This window comes from Chinchilla lanigera, unplaced genomic scaffold (genome assembly GCF_000276665.1).
Source record: "Chinchilla lanigera isolate Chin_1 unplaced genomic scaffold, ChiLan1.0 scaffold00104, whole genome shotgun sequence".
Taxonomy (NCBI): domain Eukaryota; kingdom Metazoa; phylum Chordata; class Mammalia; order Rodentia; family Chinchillidae; genus Chinchilla; species Chinchilla lanigera.
The window spans coordinates 5390002-5410054 of record NW_004955505.1 but is presented as its reverse complement, the minus strand read 5'-3'; the positions used below and the strand labels follow the sequence as shown (position 1 = coordinate 5410054).

General features: G+C 46.0%; 1 protein-coding gene across 1 annotated transcript in view; it reads right to left on the bottom strand.

The window, feature by feature from the left end:
* Positions 1–20053, bottom strand: part of Tmtc1 (transmembrane and tetratricopeptide repeat containing 1) — a 253886-nt gene that overhangs the window by 44731 nt on the left and 189102 nt on the right. Inside the window, exons 13-14 of the mRNA XM_013505922.1 lie at positions 13782–13895; positions 2378–2521 (exon numbers count right to left, since the gene is read on the bottom strand). Coding sequence (XP_013361376.1) covers positions 2378–2521; positions 13782–13895 — 258 coding nt within the window. The remainder of the gene's footprint in view (positions 1–2377; positions 2522–13781; positions 13896–20053) is intronic.

The following is a 20053-nucleotide window of genomic DNA, read 5'->3' as shown; positions in this document are numbered from 1 at the left end:
AATCCCAGCACTCTGAGAGGCTAAGGCAACATGTTCATAAATTCCAGCCCAGCCTGGACCACTGCACAATGTGGTGGGTGAGATAGTGTCTCAGAATGAAAAAAACGGAAAAGAAAAGAAAGAAAAGGACCAGGGATGTAGCTTAGAGCAAAAGCCCTGGGTTCAATCCTCACTACTCCCTCCAACCAAATCACACGCAACCAGAAAGTTTAACATGAGGTAATTCCCGGGTTGGGCAGCATGGTAGTGGAAAGTGAACAGGACGAGGTGTGAGGCCAGGTGCTCAGCCCCGTGTCAGCCATAGCCTAAGCCGAGGTCACTCGAGCTCCCTGAAGGAGCCCTAGAGGTAAGCGTTCTATCCTTATACACATGCCACTTGTCTGCAAACTGGAAGGGTCACAAATATTCACAGTATCACTTTAATTTCTTGGGCTCTAAGATTGACCCACACTAGGATTTTGCTACTTTGTTCTACAGTGCAATGTGAACGGGCAGAGGGTGAAATGGGTGCCTTTCACACAACAGTTATTAGGACCTCTGCTTCTTCTCCTTCCCTATGCAGTGTGGAGTATCATCAAAATAAAGGTACTCAGGAAATGTAATTTTACAATGAAACCCTTCCATTTGGTTTTTTTGGGAAAAAATACTCATCAGTACGATTTTTGAAACCACTAGCATAAAATCTGGGTACCCAAAAAGACCATGAGGGAATTTTATCCAGTCGTTCAGTTATTTTGCCTTTAGTGGAACATACACATACAACAGTGACTTTAAAATATGAGTCCTCAGACTTACACATAAAGAAGTAGTGCTCATGGAAAGCATTACAGTAAAACACAAGTGTCGTACCCTCCCGGACCTGGTGTTCTTTGCTGACTGGAACTCGCTTACTCTCATCTTGGACTTGTTACTGCTTTTTAAGGGAGCATCTGAGACACATTAAACTGCCTTTTTCTGCCCCCGTTGAGTATTCTTCATTCTCAAGTTTCTATCAGTCTTGACAGTGTGAACCAATTTGAAAAAAATAAGTCCGTTTATACTTTATTTCTTTTACTTTACTGAGTGGTGTTCTTTTAGCTATACTTCAGCATATGGATAAAGCCACTCTTAAACATAAAACTCCAGACCTAAGATGGTACCTATCAGCTTATACGACATTAAATAATTCTGTGATTAACTCACCCAGATGCTTCTGTTGAAATGAGATTAAATAAAACTATGCATTACCATTCAAATTAGTAAGAAGTATCAATACTTATATGAATATGTGAAAGTCAAGGAGCAGACGAGAAGGAAAAGAAGAGGCACCTTCCTAAGTTACGGCCACAATGAGGACACCCTGTGAAGTATAAACCATCAAGGGGAGGCAGCCAAGTGTGCTCCAAGTTTAGAAATGGAAAACAACTCCGTCAGTGTGCAGAATGTCAGCATTCTGGCAGGACAGACAAATACATCATTGCTGTCTGATTCAAGTCATTTTCATCTTTTACGTTCCCATTTTTGATGTTTTACATTATTTGCTAAGTTTTCAAGCTAAGTTCTATAGCCACCACCACTGTTCTGCTATTGTCATACCAGCAACGGGCCTAGAGGTCACATTAATCAAAATGCAGTAAACCTTTCCTTTAGTCTTGGGTAACACTAAGTACTGTCCACCTCCACCAGGGCAGTGAGTGAGAAGTGAGCACGGGGGTTACGCCCGAGAGCTCAGTCCAGGACTAGGAGTGAAATCACCACTGCTCATTCCAGTGCTCATCCCCGCAGCTTCCCTTTGCTTCTTACCTGCAGCCAAAACCAGGTGTGAGTGTGCTTATGCATCTGGTCACATCTGCAGGGAACACTGCTTTTCCCAAAGTATATTATGAAACATTTGTCATGAAAAATGCTAGCTAGTAGGTGGGGGGAGGGAGAGGGACAGAGACAGAGACAGTGACAGAGAAAAGAAGGAAGGACAAATAGAGAAAGAAAGAGAGAGAGAGAGAGGAAGAGAGGAAGGGGAGGGAGACAGACTGGGAGATGCTAAGTCTGTTTCTTACTTGAAGATTCACAAGGCGAATCAGCATATAAAGCCTCTTGCAATAAAGGAGCCATGCCTGCTTAACCCAGCACATCACACCTAAATTGGTTTGGTCATGTAAGCCATCCCCGTTCCTTCCCTTACAGTCTACAAATGTCTCCCAGAACTAGTATTTCCAGAAAGACTCTGGGAAACATTTTCTAACAGGGAGGAGGATGAGTTGAGATGAATAATCCATTCTTCCACAGTTTGGAAACCCTTCAGCTCCAGGAAGAGGCCACGAAGGACACAGAAAAGAGCGGCGAGAAGGGAAGGGTTTCTTGAACAGAGGCTGCCGGCTCAGGGTGATGAGCCACTTACTTCAGGAGGTTCCCGAGGTTGAACAGCGCACGGCTGTGCTGCGGGTGGAGCTGCAGGGCCCTCTGGTAGTAGCGCTTCGCCTCTGCGGCATCTCTCGTCAGTGTTCCCAGGTTGTTCAGCGCACTCGCGTGGCGTGGGTACAACCTGCGAGACGGGGAGTGGTGAGCCACGCAACACCGAATTCTTCCCTCCCTGTAACGGTCTGTGTCACACTCAGTGGTCAGCTGTTTCTATAGCTCAAAGCAAACAGCACATCCTTGAGATGCAGAGGTACAAATAAATAACGCCCAGATACAGCAGTAAGTAATAGTAACTCTACCAGGATTAAGTAATTTTTTTGTCCTTCAGGACCTCCAATTACTCTTTAACTTGGGTGATAAATTCTTCCTTGCCTCATGGGGAGTTCCTCAGTGGAGGGGCTACAAAGGCATTTCTTCTATTATACAGCCCGCCATGTAACATGTCCCCACCAAAATAAAGCACCCCAAAGCGGCTCTCCATCTTCACTTGCTTTTTCATTTGTTTTCTTTTTTCCCCTTCATTCCCCTTCACCTACTGCATTTTGGTTCCACCTGGCTGGATACAGTTTCTGGAATAAAAACCCTGAAAATTTAAAACACTTAAAAATAAAAAGTTAAACAATGCATAATGAAGTTGAAAGCAGTGTTCCTAATGTTCTCAAAGCAAGCGTAAACGAGCATGGTGGGTGTGTGAGTAACCAAATTTATGCTGAGTAGGGGGAAAGGAATCCATTTACTTCCTCACTTCAAAACTGAACAGAACCTGAATCAGCACAGCTACGTAACGCGGTTGCTCCTGACACATTTGGGAAGATGTATTTAGCAGTCTAGTAGGGCGGCTCCGTCTCCGTCACCAGCGGACTGTCCCTCAGTGAGCCCGTGGAGTGAGCTGACACTGAACGCAGACAAGCCAAGATAACACCCACGTAATAAAAATAGAAGCTGGACCTGCCATGCTTCTTGACAATCAAATGCCATGCTGGCCTCCCTGTTCTAACCTTGAAAGAGGGTCATTTTCATTCGGGGACAGAGCGGTTCTCATATGGAACGGCTAAGGAAGCCAGACTATGTTGCTTTTATATTTTTGCTCAACCCAGCGTTTCCTGTTTCTGTGACCCCCACCTCACTCCCCCAGGGAGCAGAACCAACATCTCTGACAGGGTCCCAGAAGACAGTGTGGAAGGCGTCTCTGGAATGACCAGGGACAAATCATTTCAGATTCATCCTTTCAAAGCCAGAAAGCCCTTTCTATCCACGGAGGCTTTGGATACTGCTGGGAGAAAGGTATTTACAGGAAATCACGCAAAAGCAAGTAGGGAGGTCCAGCCTATGTGCTGTGTCTGTCCCTCTCTGGGCAACTTCAGTGTCGCCAACAGAGGCCCCTGGAAACACAGCCCCATGGTTGCTGGGTGAATGCTCAGTGCTGTCCATCAGAGACTGTACCAGAGAAGATCAGAGCCATGCGAAAGGCAAAGGGTGCCAGTGCGCCGTCCATCACACCACACACAGAGGAAGGCCCCAGGGAGCTCAGGATGCTGCTGGAAGCCAGAGCGGAGCGTATCATGCCCAGGACTCCAATTCTTCTAGAGAAGCTCTGTTTGTAATGGTGAGTGGAGGTGTCTGCGTGGGAGTGCAGTTCCCATGTGTCTCGGTGGCTCCAGCGTCAGCAGTGATAGGAACCATGCATGGGACTGGGGTTCTCCTTGATCTCAGAACTGTGCTCACCCTGCATCTGAACAAGCACTGTGGACTTCCAGGGCTCACTGCAGAAATGACACTTCTTGGTCAGAAACAACCTGAGTCTGCCCTGAACTCCATCAAGCGCCAGGAGTGAGAAGGGCAGCGGGACATGCACAGAAGCACTGTGAGAGAAGAGGCCTGAGCTTGCTGTGCGCCGAGAAGTCTGCAGCTGCAGGAGGAGAAGGCTGCGCAGCCGTGAGGGGCCCAGGCAGGGACAGAGACGTACTGACTCTTCCACCAACCGCAGCCTCCACCCGGGAAACTGCAGGTGTTGCTCACTGGTAGTAAGGGCCTGCTGGCAATACTCTATAATTAGTTTATCTCATCACAAACAACCGTTGCATTATTTATGAAGCTGTGCAGAATCTCATTAAGAGGATTCTTAATAATCAGGTCAGGAACAGTATTTTAAAAATTTATAAAAATGTAACCATTTTCTTAAAACATACTCTTCTACTATTTACTGCAGACCTATTCAAGGGCAAAATTTATTCTGAGGTTTACTTTTTAAATAAAGCCAGGTTCGAATTAGCTGAGGTTTAACTCAACTCCAAAATCCCCAGGAGGAGAATTTTCCGTTAGAAAGATGAATATTTAACGTCTGTGTTGCTATGTTGTTACTGTCAGAATAAATGAAGTCTTTCTTGCCTTCCTTCTGCAGGTATGGTTCACAAAAGTTCTGCTGGTGATCACTGCCATTCCCCAAAAACCAACACAGTCACTGGACAGGACCAGAGTGGTGAGTTTTTAGGCCTATTTTTAAAAAGGCCAGTGTGCATCACCTCTGGATTTTCCTTCTCACAGGCTTAACCTTCATTTATATTGTTTGTGGAGATTTACTTTATTTTAATGAATTAAATTTTAAAAATTTATTTTGGAGAAACTACATTACAGTGTCAAAACAGTTCTAGGGATTGAGGAAGCTCGCTCAGGTTTTCCTTGTCTGGAGACTTATACAGATCGAGTTCTAATGTCTATACTAGCTGTTAAGAACTGAAGAAAATTTTTTTCAAGCATTGGATAATTTATATTTTTGTCTACCATAATGTGTTTGAGCATTTCAGGGTTTATTGTTCTTATTCAATGGCATTTTCTTAAGCAATATTAATAAAGTAGGGAACGGGGACATTATTCCCCACCCCTCTTCTCCTTGCCACTGGCTCACTAAAGAATAAGCACCAACAACTCCACCCAAACAGGGAGGGAAGCTGCCTATGGAAGGCAGAACGAAAATAGGACCCGAAGGACCCAGGATGTGCTAGGGGTACCTTACCCTCGCCGTGTGTTCTCATGCATGGTCACAGAATTAATTAATCAGAATTAATTCCTTAAGTACAACTATTGTAGAATTTTACAGCTGAGGAAAGGGAGGCTCATGAAACTAATATCAGATTGTTTTATAAAAGACATTTCAGAAACACATGTTCTGAAATGTCAAGAAGGCAAGTGGCTCCTCTAAATCTATTTATTTCCCAAATAATTCATGAGTCCTTCAAACTTCAGCAAATAAATACACTGCCACAAATTAGCACTTCCACTTTGGAGTAGTTTCTCCTTTGTATTCTTCTAAGCAATCCATTCAAACTATGATCATATAAGTAAGAATCAGTTTTCAGTGATACAAGCAGCATAAACAGTGCTCAGGAAGTTTGGCTACTGAGATTCTTATTCAGTGGAAAGAAGTGTCTCCTGGCATGCAAAATAATTATGATTCTCAGAAAAGCACAGGATCATGGAAACTACTGGAATCCCAGCACTCAGAGAGTGTGTAAGATGTATGTGTATACTCTCTGGTCTGTTTTAAGCTTTAAATGTCCACAGCCATAAGCTGTACACAGCTAAAGCTTGACTTTCTATTTTACTTAAGTCATTTAATTTAAATTTTGTACAATCTATTCAAAAGCTAAGGATGCTATTCATTTCTCATCATTTGGGTACTTAAAAGGCTTTTCATTGTTGAAGTAATATTTCCCAATGTGCTACAGTTTGGAATTTCCTTTCAGAAAGCACACATCCTGATTTATTTGTCTGATTTCCATTCCACACATGAATTTATTTGAGGTTAACTATACAAGGTCAAATGTTTACTTTCTATTTCCTGTTGAGAGAAAAAAATCCAGAAGAAAAACATGGATAGGAAAAAAATTCAACTATAAAAGCTAAATTTCACTGGACTGAAACATACACAAAGAGAACTAAAAACTTCATTTCAGTAGTTGACTGCATATTTTCAACGCTGAAGCCTGGCATACTTTAATGGCTGGTTCCTTCATGTGATAAAGTCATCATGTCACCGAAGTGCTGGTAATTTTATTAGTTTTTTCTTTAACTGTCTGAAGTTTCCATTAACACCTAGCAAGTAAGTGTTGCTATTTTTTTCTGTTTTCTTTTTCTCTGTGCTCCTCCTGATCCATTAAAGGCAGACCTGGGGATGAAACTTCAATTTAATGCAATTTAGGGAGATGGGACATATTCTCCACCTGGGGGCCACCGAAATTATCGGGCTTTCATCAAGTGATGACCTACAACAGTGATGCAGAAGGACTCTGCCCTGTCCATTTTGTGAACCTGGGGTAAAGCCATGGCTTTCGGATATCCTCAGGAACTGCGTCATTTCAATGGCTGAATCTGCCTGATTCCTGAGAGTGCACAGCGCAGGCTGGGAAATTTACTGGACTGAAATATCTGTCTGCTTTTTATACAGAGACAATGAATGTAATCACCCTTTCTTGAGGCCTGCAGGGACCAGGGTGAACTTCTTTTTTGGTGGCAAGCTGTTAGGAAACTACCTTGTTAGAGGGGATAAATAACAGTTTGGAGTTAGAAGCCCTGGGTGACTTTCTAGCTGTGTGAGCACTTCAGATGCTTTGAATAAATACAAAAATAAAGCTAATAATTGATTGACTTCTGTGAGCAAACAGCTTCTGTGTGAGCAACGAGAAGAGGGGTGGGAACGTCCACTGTCACACCCGACACCGCGCACGAGCACTGTGGAGTCGCTCTGGCTGGCTCAACCTAGGTGTCTCCAAGGCTGCAATGAGCTCACCCCAGGCTGGAGCAGCCAGCTCTCTCCTCCCCTCGGAGAGTTTTCCTTATCCAAATCACTCTCTCTTCTGCAGCTCCCATCCATCAAAATAACATCCATTATTTCCTCATCAATAACCCAGGCAACCCTCGGGCCATCCTGCATCCATCCGTTTCTCCTCTCAGATGTGAAGGTCAAGTGACTCTCTGCTTCAGGAATGCGGGAACACTCCACACCAGCACTCACCCCTGAGCCTACCTGTCCTGCATCATCTGAAGCAGTCATCTCCAAAGGGACCACAGCAACTTTCCCAAGCTGGTCCAATACGCAGGACACCAAAGGGAATTCTGGACACATGCAGTTTAAAAGCTGTGTCCAAGGTCATGAGGAGGCTCAGAGTCCTGTGTGTTTCTGGAGTGACAGACCGACGTGTGCCCTGGGGCCCTTGCACCAACTCTGCCTAGCTGAATGAATGCCAGCCGAAGAGTTAATTTAGAGAAGGTGCACCAGCGGGCAGGAAAGCACACCCGTGTTCCTAAGCAATAGGTAATGCCAGCAAAGCAGCCGGGGTGGGAAGGAGCCGGGGCTCGAATTCTGAATATTCACCTCAAAACGCAGAGCTCCTCACTGAGTGGGTGGGTGCGGGTGTGGGCCCTGTACCATGAATAACAGTGGTCGCTAAACACTAGCATCATTGTGGCGCTGTCTCTTGAGTCCACGCCTCTTGCGATAATGACCTCAGGTGTTGCCTTCACTCAGTCATTAACTGAGCACCTACAGTGTGCCAAGGCCTCTGCTATGCACCCAGAACCGGAAGGAGAGCTGTCCTGGCTCTCAGGGAGGCTTTGAGGTGAAAGGAGACAAGAACCAACTTGCTGAGGTGCACAGTAACAAGAGCAGGAGAGGAGCCCTGTGGACACAAAGCGGCAGGGCTTCCGGGGACCAGGAGGCATCACAGGGATGGGCCGGGGCTGGACAGGAGCAGGAGGAAGGAGGTGCCCCAAGGAGCGAAGGAAGACAACGAGAGGCGCAGCTCTGGACAGCAGGTGACCAGCCAGAGTGAGCTGCAGCGGGCAGTCATGGAGATGTCTGCAACCTGCAGGCAGGAGGCGGTGACAGCCGGGGGACAGGACAGGAACCACGAGAGAGCTGAGAGCTGATCAGCATCCAGACACTCAGAAGGCTCTGGGAAAGGAAGGAACCCTTCAGAGAGAAGTGAAGGTGATAGAGAAGTGCAGACCTGGTGGACGAGGGGAGGAGAGCTGCTCTAATAAGGGTTTCCTAGAGAAAACCAGCACAGCGCTACCCCGCTGAAAACAAGGAGCTAAATGGAACGTTCCAGAGCAGGGAGTGGGCAGCGGCAGCAGAGCAGCTGAGGAGCAGTGAGCCAGTGCCCAGGCTGAGCCCCGCAGGTTCACCCACAGGGAGGCAGCTGGCCAGGGCTGGACACTGGGGAGGAGACACTGGCTTTCCAGGACATCCTGCCACTTGGAGTGGTAAGGGGATAAGGAGGCGGACAGGCAGGCAGGAGCAGGGGAACAAAAACGGAGTGTTCCTCCAAGGGCTACTTAAAGGTGACAGCAACTATGGACTAATTCAGCATGAACAGGAAAGTCCCATTTCACGGGAGGTGCAAAGGACTTTAAAGAAATATTATGAAAATTTCATAATTTGAAAACAATGGAACCCTGAGAACAAAGAAGAAGCCAGCCTTAGTGGGGGAGAAGAAGAAGCGGCCAGGATGGGTGCAGGAGGAATTCACTGGAGGGAACGGGCTCAAAGACTTTGGGCAGGGGGACGCACACAAAGGTGCGCACAAGGTAGCAGGAGGAGGGATGCTCTCTTCTTCCAGGCATCTTTCTTTGTCAGTCTGCAAAGGACTCAGTGAGGCTCACCTGCGTTAGAGAATAACCTACATCACTCAAACTCTTTCTTTTCTTCATGGCACTGGGGATTGAACCCTAGGTCTTCACGCTGAGCCGTTTCCCCAGTCCCCACCCCTTTTTTGAGACACAATATTGCTAAAGGCTAGGCTCGATTTACAATCCTCTTGCTTCAGCCTCCTTTGCCGCTGGGATCACATGTGTGCACCACCAGGTCTGGGCAAAATTTACTTACTTAAATGAGAATCTCATCTGAAAAATACTGACCCAGAAACATCTAGAAGAATCTGGGTATCATGGCCCAAGCAAAGTGACACATAAAATTAATCATCACAAGTTCATGCCTCATCCACGGAGTGCCTAGGAAGAGGAAGACAGGTCTGGAGGTGGATACACATTTGGTAGGAGTAATTTAGGATCTCTACAATTGATAGCTTTTAGTATTTACACTGTACTCAGTCACCATTTAAAGACTCCTTCAGATACTTTAAGGCACAGACGTTTATGTGTAGCACTGTTTCATTCATACATAGGTACAAGGTGCCGGGAGCTCGGCACTACCCTCCACGCAGGAGCTAGGGACAAAGGCTCCTGTTGTGAGTCACTTTCCACGGAGGCACTCAAAAGCATTACAAGACACAGCGTAATGAAATATTCTGGAAACTCATAAAAGATGCAAGGGGCGCACAATTGTTATTTCTATGAAAAACACGAAAATACAGGAAGTTGTAAAAAACTGTTGAATTAGATGCAAATGATAAAACTGTAAAAGACTGGAGGAGAGAAATCAGAAAAATCTCCATCCACTCAAATCATTTTGGGAGTACATTTAAATTTCACGCTACTTTAAACTGTCAAAACTGTTAATCATAGCAATGCATTATGGATGTGGTTTTAGGGGATTCTAATCAGGAGACTCCTACTCAGAAAGGTGGACTTGGTTTGACATTGGAAGATTTTTTTTTAGCAGGATGTACATTTGAAAATTTTAGAGTAGTATAAAAGGTGAACTCAAGAGTGTGCATGATTCATGATTCTCTACTTTTAAACTGTCTTCTTAAGATAACAATACAGTATACATATAGCCAAGGACACACTCCGTATCTCCCACATCTTATTCAGGCAGAGTTGCTGTTTCTCCTCTGGGGATGACTGGATTTTGTGCAGGAAGAACTGAATTGCTGGGCAGTCTCTGGACATCCTGCTGATGTGGGGTAGATTCAGGAACCATTCCCAGAGGAGCTGAATGATCAGAAAGCTCTGGGGGCCCAAGGCAGATGTGCTTGCAAAACAGGTTTTGATTCTCCAACACAGAGAAACCCAGCCTTTACATGTAGTCATGCAGTGGATACAGACACAACAGCTACTCCCTGGGGCAAAGCGAAGCTAACATTCACATCTGCTGAGAATAAAAAGAAATGCCCCTCCCCTTTAATGATCTGGGTCGTAACCTGAGCACACAGCCTTAGCTGCAGCAATGTCCAGGGAAGGTTTTCCTTGCCCTACAGAAAACAAAGTCTATCCAAAGGGAGAAGTCAGTAGCATTTCCACATTATTTAAAAAAAAAAAAAAAAAAGATTTTAAAAGAAGCAGACTATGTTGCATATAGTTACTAACTTAACATTATGCTGTTTTTAGAATTGCAAAACAGCCTAAAAGAGTCACAATCCCTGTGACTAATTTCATCATGGCATTTGAGATCTACACATTTGCATAGAAAAATGACAACTGCTGGAACTGATTTCAGATCGTGCTGCCTTTAACTTTCCCCTTCCTCAATCACGCTCCTGCTGTGCGCAGACAGAGAGAACACGGGACATGCTCAAGTTAAACCGGGCTGGAGCAACCCGGAGGAATCGCTGACCCAGCTTCTTCCACAAAGAAAGGGCGGTTTCAACATAAGACCAATCTTCCAGTCACGGAGGCGATAATCATCAAAATGATGAATAGTTCTGGTGTTTTCCTTTTCTCCCCAAAATAAAGAGTGACAATTTATTTAAACACAGAAACAGAAACAAAAACACCTACGTTCCCTGAAAATTCACCACAGAGTATGCACACAAAAACCACGATATTTTAAATCAGAAGCACTTTGAATCTGGTCTGAGGCCATTAAATACCTCACTAATTACTATATAGTACATTTATAGCTTTAATGGTTTTCCCATTTCTCCAGGGATGCACTTCTTCCAGAAGCACATTAGTGAGGCGAACACTCACTTTCATCGACTTACAGGTGGAAAGAGGAAACACCCAACCAGCTACTATAATTCTGTAAAGTCACCTGCCAGGGAATCTCATTTAATTTATGCCTTTGCCCTGAGCTGTGCCTTAGGGTCTGCCTTATTTTTGTGTTTGAACTTGACAGAAAATCATTACAATGAAACAAAATTTAAAGGCTATCAATACACTTTCTTCCCACTAGTAATTTTTAGACAAACTTACAGCTCTTTTGCTCCCTTCAAGAATATCATCCGAAATTGCTAAACACTGATTAATTATTAAAGCCACAATACATATTACATGTTCTCTGAAAAGGATATGTCTTTTAAAAAGTGACATTTTCTCATTTCGAAAACACACAAGTATATTATGGAACATCCAGAACATACAAAAATTTATGAAGGGAAAAAAATCAAACCATAATCTCACCAACCAGAGATAAGCATTGTAAACATTTTAGAACCTTCCTTCCAGTTAAATAATATAATTCCTTATGAAATCTTTAAAACTACCTTCTCTTTCTTAATAAAAACCATTGCTCAACACAAAGCTTGGTTACAGTTATGCCTATGGGACTCATCTCTTGTAACATGTGAAAAAGCTTTTGATAGCAACTTGGTATATATGACTTAAAACTTTTACATACATTAAACTTTTAAACATTAAGTAGCAGGTCCTAAAGTGTAAAACAATTGTATACACTTGTGTAGAACATAACAACAATGATTTAAACGAAGCCCTGAGACAGTTCCAGCAGCATTTCCATGAAATGCAGGATTTGACAGGGGTATGTGGTACGCATGTTCTAAGTAGAACGTTGGTATATATTAACCACTTGGGGACAGTCTGCAAAGCTCCAAAAGCCTTTCTGTGAGCACCACGGCATTTGTTATGGTTTGTGGTTTGTGTCTGAATGTCCCCCTAAAGCCTTCTGTAGTCACTGGAGAGCAGGCTTTTTGGAGGTGGCTGGATCTAGAGTCTGTGACTGATTCATTGTCCAGTGCTGGGATTAGGGTGTCAGTACTACCCCCACCCTAGGGCAGGTAGCTTTTGCTGTCTTTGCCGCCGTGAACTGTTGCCCCTGCTTGTTGCTCTGCTATTCTTTGCCTACCATGAACTGTTCTCCTCTGCAAAGCCACCCTGCCATGGAGCTCGCTGATTATAGCCGGAAACCTCCACAAACTGTGAGCTAATTAAACCTTTCCCCCTTTAACTTTGGGTGTTGGGCATTTTGTCTCAGCAATGAGAGAAAAGTAACTAAGACAGAATTCAAAAAAGGGTAGCTTCATCCCATGTCTGCCCACAGTAGACTCTCAGGCCATCCTGTGTGCTGGTCAGCATTCTGTCACAGTGATAAGATGCCCGAGTCAGTCATGTATAAAATAAAAAGTATGTTCTGGCTCTTGGTATTGGAGGTGTTAGTCCAGGACTGGCCCTACTGCTTGGGCCTGTGGGGAGGGAGGACATCACAAGAGGGGTGCAGGACAGGACATAACAGCAGAAGAGAAAGGACCTGGTTCTCTGACCCAGCATACCCTCAACGACCTGAAGATCCCACCCTCCCAGCACTGCCACAGAACAAGCTCAGGCCTTGAACCAGGGCTCTAGGGGCCAGACCCACCCTGTAGTCTCTGTGTGCTAAATTAAACGCTTTTATAGTCTGCGACCTTCTAGAGAAAAATCATCTGGAAAGGCAGGGTGATTCAACAGTGTATCTACTCACTGCTGCTGGCAGCACAGAATTTGCATTGTAACTGTCCTTCATAGCCACACCTAAGGTGCAATGTGGCATCTTCCCTTCCAGGAGAGGAATGCATGGAGAGGCAGAATGACACGCACCCAGACACACAGAATGAACACATTCGCAGCATGGTAATTAAGTGTGTGTCACTGTCTAGCACAACCTCAGTGCATTTCATCTCTGCACATGGACATCTTCATAGAAAGCCTTTAATACATATCATTAACAATTCACTGGAGTAAATATCCCACACCTCCCCCAGTATATTTTAAACTACTAGCTGTATGCACATATATATTAGAATGAGTGTCACTTCCTTACATAATGTGTAGCGCAACAAAAATGCTTTTTGGAAGAACTGGAGATTAAACTCAGGACCTCTGCACAGTCTCAGCACTTTTTTTGTTTTATTTTGTTTTCTATTTTGAAACAGCCTTGCTAAGTCACAAACTGGCCCCAAGCTGGTCTCAAACTTGAGATCTTCCTGCCTCAGCCTCTCAGACTACTGGGATTACAAGCTTGTACCACTACACCTGGCTAGCAATCAAACTTTTTTCATGAAAATACTACATGAGAAGCAAGTTAGACACCACCCCCTACTTTTATATTACATTTGAATGCTGAGCCCAAAGACTTAAAGAGTCCAGAGCTATCCCAACTGCAAGGATGTGTTCTGTGTCAGAAGAAACCAGCCCCTCTGGCCCTGCGAAGAAGGGAGGCGCACACTGGCCAGGGCCCCCCAAGCTGTAGCTGCCCTGTCTGTCTGACTCACTTGAGCGCGGTCCTGTAGTGGTAGATGGCCTCCCTGTTCCGGCCCTGGTCCTTCAGGAAGTTGGCGTAGTTGTAGTGCACCTTGGCGTTGTGGGGCAGAGTCTCAACCCCAGACCTAAAATAGAGACAAGCAGAGCAATCAAACACAACTCTCAGGCTCCTTCCCCTTCTGCCCAGCCTTCATGAACCTGCACGGGAAATGTCCACTGTATCCATCTAAAACAAGGCCTTCAGAATTCGTGAATCGAATGAATTATTACACATTTTCTAAGGGTAACAGTGGAGGCAAAATACAAACAAATATTCTCGGCAGGTAAACCAGGGGACCTCTCCACCTGCTGAAGACACGGGACCTGGGCGAAGTGTGGTCACCTTTCCTCAGGCTTTTCCAGAGCACATCAAGGCCAGGTTGCAGTCTGGAGCCCGTGTTACACGAGGGCACCAGGTGACCTAGCGACTCCCAGGCCAGGCTGGCTTCCAACCCAGGCTGCAGTGGGCAGAAGAAAGGTTAGATATACATCCTGGGGGAGGAGGGGTCAGCACTGGGCAGCCCTTTCCTCCTTTCATGCCTGTCATGGGCTTTTATTCACAGAGACTCAATGAAATTGCCTAAGTGATCTTCATACGCAAGATAAAGAACCAGAGGAAGCAGATTCGGCAGATCTCATAGCAGGAGGGCAGACAGCCCGTGCTCACACCTCCTCTTCCCGACAGGCGGCGCCCTCACCCACTGCCTCTGCCTTGTGTCCTGCTCCAGCCCAGTTTCCCAGAACCCACACCACTGGCCAGAGAGACCGGACGCCATGTCCACAGGGCCACTCTCCCTCCCTGGCACCTGTAGTCCTCAGCAGTGCCACACTGGGGAGAAAACTCGCCCAAGACCTAGCAGTGAGCCCAGGGACTCCAACAGGTCCTCGGGCTCAACCATGGCAGGTGGGAAAGGCGGGCTGTGTGACATGATTGTCACAGACCCGGTCACAGTAAGGATGGCCTGGAGGGAGCCAGAGGGAAAGAACATGTGAGCGTAAACACAGCCCCAAACAGAATCACTTGGCAAGGACACAGTTCCAGAAGTCAGGTGAAGGGCTGGACAAATTGGTTTGCCAGCATTCCTCGGGACTGCGGGAGGTGGTGCAGCCATTTACTGCCTACACAGAGTCCCTCCACGCCGCCACAAATGCATATGCTGGGGCAGCGGACATGCAGGTCCTGGTTGCAGGGAGCTTTCTGGCGTGAGGAAATACTGGCAGACAGGAAGGTGGGTGATGCCAGAATGGCAAGAGGAGGGTGGCAACCAGGCCCAGGAGCACAGAACAGATGGGGAGGCTGGCAGAAGGCAGGGCTGGTGAATCTGAGACCTTAAAGACAGAGAGTGACGTCAGCTCCAGAGCAAGAGGCAGAAGAGTGTCCTCAGCGAGGACCCAGAGGAAAGAACCCGGGTTGCCAAGAGAGTGGAAGCAGCTCAGAGGTGCCAAGTCACACGAGGATGAGTCTGAGTGAAGTGCGAGCTTGAGGGTTTTGTGATCACAGTGGGGACCTTGGGTTGTATCTGAGGAGTGCCAGGAACTCAGGGCACGGTTTTAAGCATAGAAATAAGACCAGGAGGTGCGCACCCTGAAAGGACTGCAATAGGGTGGAGTGGAAGCGGCCGGAAGGAAGAAAGGCTGGAGACAGGGAGAGGTCCCGGGAAATGCAGAGAGGAGAGCAGAAGGGAATGGGGGGGAGAGGAGGAAGTCAGAATTTCCTCCGAGGTACGGAGGGAAGGAGAGATGCAGAGAAGCTGCTCCTGGAGCTGAGGATGACGGGCAGTGGCAGGGCAGAGCTCCTGGGGGATGGTCCCTCCGCACAGTCCTCCTTCCATGGATTCCTTTCCTCTCTTTCCAAAAAATGATTTGAGATTCTGTACAAAGATAAATCAGTGCGAGAGCAGACCAGAGACTGGCCTCCTTAATCATGAGCTTTACTGGAAACTAACATTTCCCAGTAATGAGGCTGGGCTAATTGAAAAAGCAAATACATGCAAGTATAATTATTCTCTAGATAAGGAAATGAGGATTTGCTCAGGAACATTAAAAACTGTGCTTAAGTCTATTAATGCTGCCATAACTAAACACCTTGGCTTAAACAACAGGAAACTTGTATTTCTCACAATTCTGGAGGCTAGAAGCTGAAGAAGCCCCACTGGTGGCAAGTCTATGGCATGTGTGTTATTTGTTTCTCTTTTAAGACAAGAGATACTAATGTATGAGCTCTTTCTTCTAAGGTAAAACCTCCGTATTCAGGTTTAACCGTCGTGTTGGCACTCTGTGATACATGAGTGGGTTTGGGTGCAGTTTGGGCACCCATCTCTGACAGGTTCGCCAGCCCTGCTCCAGCCACTGCAGGCTCTGGTGTGGGCCCTCTTCTGGCTGGTGGGTGGCAGCTTCTGGATATGTGCTCATGGCCTTTCCTCGGTGGATGTGTGCAGCGAGAGAGCTCCGGTTTTTCTCCGTCAGTTTTGTTATTTTTGGTACTGGGGATTGAACACAGGGCCTATGCCCTGGGCTACATCCCCAGCCTCACCCCTCTACTCTACTGTTATTTTGTGACAGTCTCACTAGATCACGAAGCCACCCATGATGGGCTCAAACTTGCTGCCCTGCCTCAGCCTTCCTGAGCGCTGCTGGCCTGTGGGAGTGCACCGCCATGCCAGGACTTTCCTCCTCTTCTCACGGCACCACCCCTACTGGATTGAGGTCCCACTCAGGACTTCCTTCACCCTTCATCTCCCTCCCCGTCCTACCTCCAAATATGGTGAAGTTGGAAGTTGCAGGCTCAACCTAGGAATCTGGGGAAGCATCAGCATTCCGTCCATAATAATCACCACAACCCCAGATCTTCACTGTGAGGAGGGTGTGGGGCTATGGGTCACCGGCAAGGGTTAGGGCGTCCCAACGCCACGCGGCTGTCCTGAGGTTTCAGCTGCTACCCGACGCTGGTCCCCAGCGGAGGCTGCCTGCCTCGGACACCGGAGTATGCAGGCTTTGAAGATGAAGGACGGAGGAGACAGGCAGGATTCACTTGTCAAAACCTTAACCTGCGTAAGATCTTCAGCTGCCAAGGCGCAGGGACAGGCCTCAAATCCAGAGTCTGTTCTGGGTTCTGTTCCCTCAACCACAAGGGGCGGGAGCAGGGGAAACTAGACCGACGGGTCTGAGGGCAGTGTGCGACAGGAAACCTCTGGGACTTATTCTAATGAGGTGAGAAAGGGCAACAGCTGACGAGGACTCAGTTTCTGGGCAGCTGTCCTTTCAAGTGTTACCTCTTTCAGAAGATAGATTTTCCCTTAGTTTTTAATTTAAAGAAAGAGTAACAGGAAAATTGTTAAAAAGAGCTAAACCTACTGAGGAAATGTGTTCGGGCAGGGTAATCCCTGTTGAATTTTTGTTGAAATAACAGCCCCTTAAGACTTAGCAAAGACTCCCTCCCTCAGATGGGGAGATGTGGGACCAGTGTACAGCCTTCGGGTGCTGCAGGAGGTGTGTAATTAATAGTGTGGTGTATACTGAAAAGGTACTGAGACTGGGTATTCTTACTGCCACAGAAGGGAACATGAGTGATGATCGGCACGTTAAACTGCTTACCTGTGGTAATCATTTCACTATGGATACGCGCAAAAAGTGTGATACAAAATATAGTAAATGTTTCATTTTTATTTATTACAGTAAAAGACATATTGCCATTAATCTTCCTCCAAGTCCTCCCCCTAGCTTTGAACACACTCATCCCATCATTTCTGTTACTTTCTGAAGCAGCTCTGGAAGTCCTCTTTCCCAAGTGTCATTAGTTGTGCTGTCCTGATGTTCCGAACTGATTCAAACTGCTACCTTTCACCGTCATTTTGACTTTGGGTTAGAGCCGGAAGTTCCACAGTGCCAGGCCGTGTCCAGAAGGCTGAGGAGGACACTCCCTCAACAATGTTCCTACCAGTCTGCCTTTCTGTTGCATGGTGCTTGCAGCAGCATTCACCATATTTTTTTAAATCACACCTCATAAAGATATTAAGGCTTCCTGTATTGTTTCAGAAGGTGAGAAGCATGGTGGGGTAAGTGTGTTTGAAGGGAGAAGTTATTCTGAAGGGGGTTAACAGCAATGTGTCCTTGCTGCAATAACATATATCATATTTTTAATCAGTCCTTTTATCAAAATATCATGTTGGACTCCTTTAATTTATACAATTTTAAAAAGTGGAGAAAAGAAAAAAACATGCAAGAAAGAAGTTTGTTTCCTTTTCCTTTTTCTCCACTTTATGCTGCGTCTGAATGACGTAGAGATAAATATCATAGACGGTGTGGATGAAACTCTGGCTGCCCGGAGAACACCTGGGGATGGCTGGCGGCCCTCAACGCTGGCGGCGCGAGGCTGCCCAGACTGCTTGCACGCTGCCGGCCCGGGGCGCACAGGTGCATGGATGCAGCCTGGCAAGGGAGCAGCTGCAGGCCTCGTGACGAACGGAGCTTTCCTCCAGCTCACATTCTACCACTTACAAAGCACACTCCTCTGTGCTCCCTGAGGTCAACTTAGTCCCAGGTTCTGCGTCTCTGCAGTGGCTTCCCAGCCCTGTTCTCGACACAAAAGCAGCCGCAGACAAAGGAAATATACTCAGAGAGCACCAGAAAGGAGTCCCACTCTCTTCTTTCAGATGGGTGGAGGGATGGACAGACAGAAGGACGGATGGCTGTATGGGCGGAGGAGTTCAGCAGCCAGAAGAAATGCCTTCTTGAGCCTATGAGAACTGGTACTGATGGTGTACAGACGCTGAATTTCCTATTTCACAGCACTGAGGACCCAAGGGAGCGCGAGTGACCATGTCCTCCTCCTCTCCCTGTCATGTTAGAGAAGAGAAAGCCGAGCCCAGGGGCAGCAGGGGCCTGGCACAGCCCCCAGACTGGTGCACTGGCCTGGCAGCGGAAGCTGTCTCCCGCGCACACGGCAGACAGCTCTATTTGGACGGAGAGGCTAAAACAATACCACCACCTTCTGTCTGTGATACACTTTATGTTTATGGCTCATCAAATCTTGTTTGCATGTTACAAACTAAATGTATAAAAATATAACTTTTAAAATGACTACTACCCAAAATGAATTTAGTCACATAGGTACAATCTGGGTCAGAATAATGGTAACAATTTCAGAAAATAATTTCTATTTTGGAAAATTTGTGAGTTTTCTCCTCAGATCTAAATAGTAGGTGGCAACAGGTAGATTTTGAAGACAGCTTTGTCCCCCACATGGACAGCACTGATACATGACTGGCATGGATTGTTTTCTTCTGGGCAAGGAACACCTTTACGCTAATTTACCTTTCACCACAGAGTAATAATTCAGACCGTGAGAATGTCCTGGCAAAGTTCAGGGTATTGTTCAATTCCCAAGGAAGGAAGAATATTCCTAACAGGCCAGCAGTAGGTGGGTGGGGTAGCTACCAGAACACACTGTTTTTCCTACTGCTGTTTTTGACCTTTATGCTTTCTGTGGTATTTTTCTGTTATGTTTTTCCACAGTCTCATGTTACAGTGGGTAGTTTGTAAAAAAGAAAGAAAGAAAGAAAGAAAGAAAGAAAGAAAGAAAGAAAGAAAAAAACTAACTAATAATTGGCCAAGTGCAACACATTCCCTGAAACTGTAGCTGGCCAGGGCACATGGCCAGCAGGGCCATGTCCGCATCTCTTCCTTGATGCTCTGACTGGCACTCCCACGTTGTTTTAAGGGAAACACCCAGCCTTACTCCACCGAAAAAAAATGTAATGTGCACAGGTCATAGGGCTGAGTCCGAAGCCCTGGTGATAATTACAACAACAGCTATTTTTAAAAATACGGCTTTCAATTCAGGATTTAACACCTGCATTCCACACTTCTTTTACCTCTTTTACTTGTAGAAGACTTGAAAGGTAATGGAAACAATAAAAACAGCCTTTTTTGTCAGGTATTTCACTACATTTTTAGTGCATCAACTTGTTTTATTGTGATCACTGCAGAACAATTCCCAAATTTCTAGTTAGAAAGTGAAGATTAAAAATAAATCAGTACAGAGTATAAAGCCAAAGATTAACAGCACAGCGAGAACAATCCGTGGCCCTCCTCAGTTATGAACCTGCTTTGACTGAGGGTTCACACTGGGATGGGTAGCACAGCTGGTACTTAGAACATTCATCTTACCAGTAAACCGAGCACTTGGTCAAGCACTCATGTCCCAAGGTGATGCCCTGGTCAGTCCTAATACCCTCCCAGATAG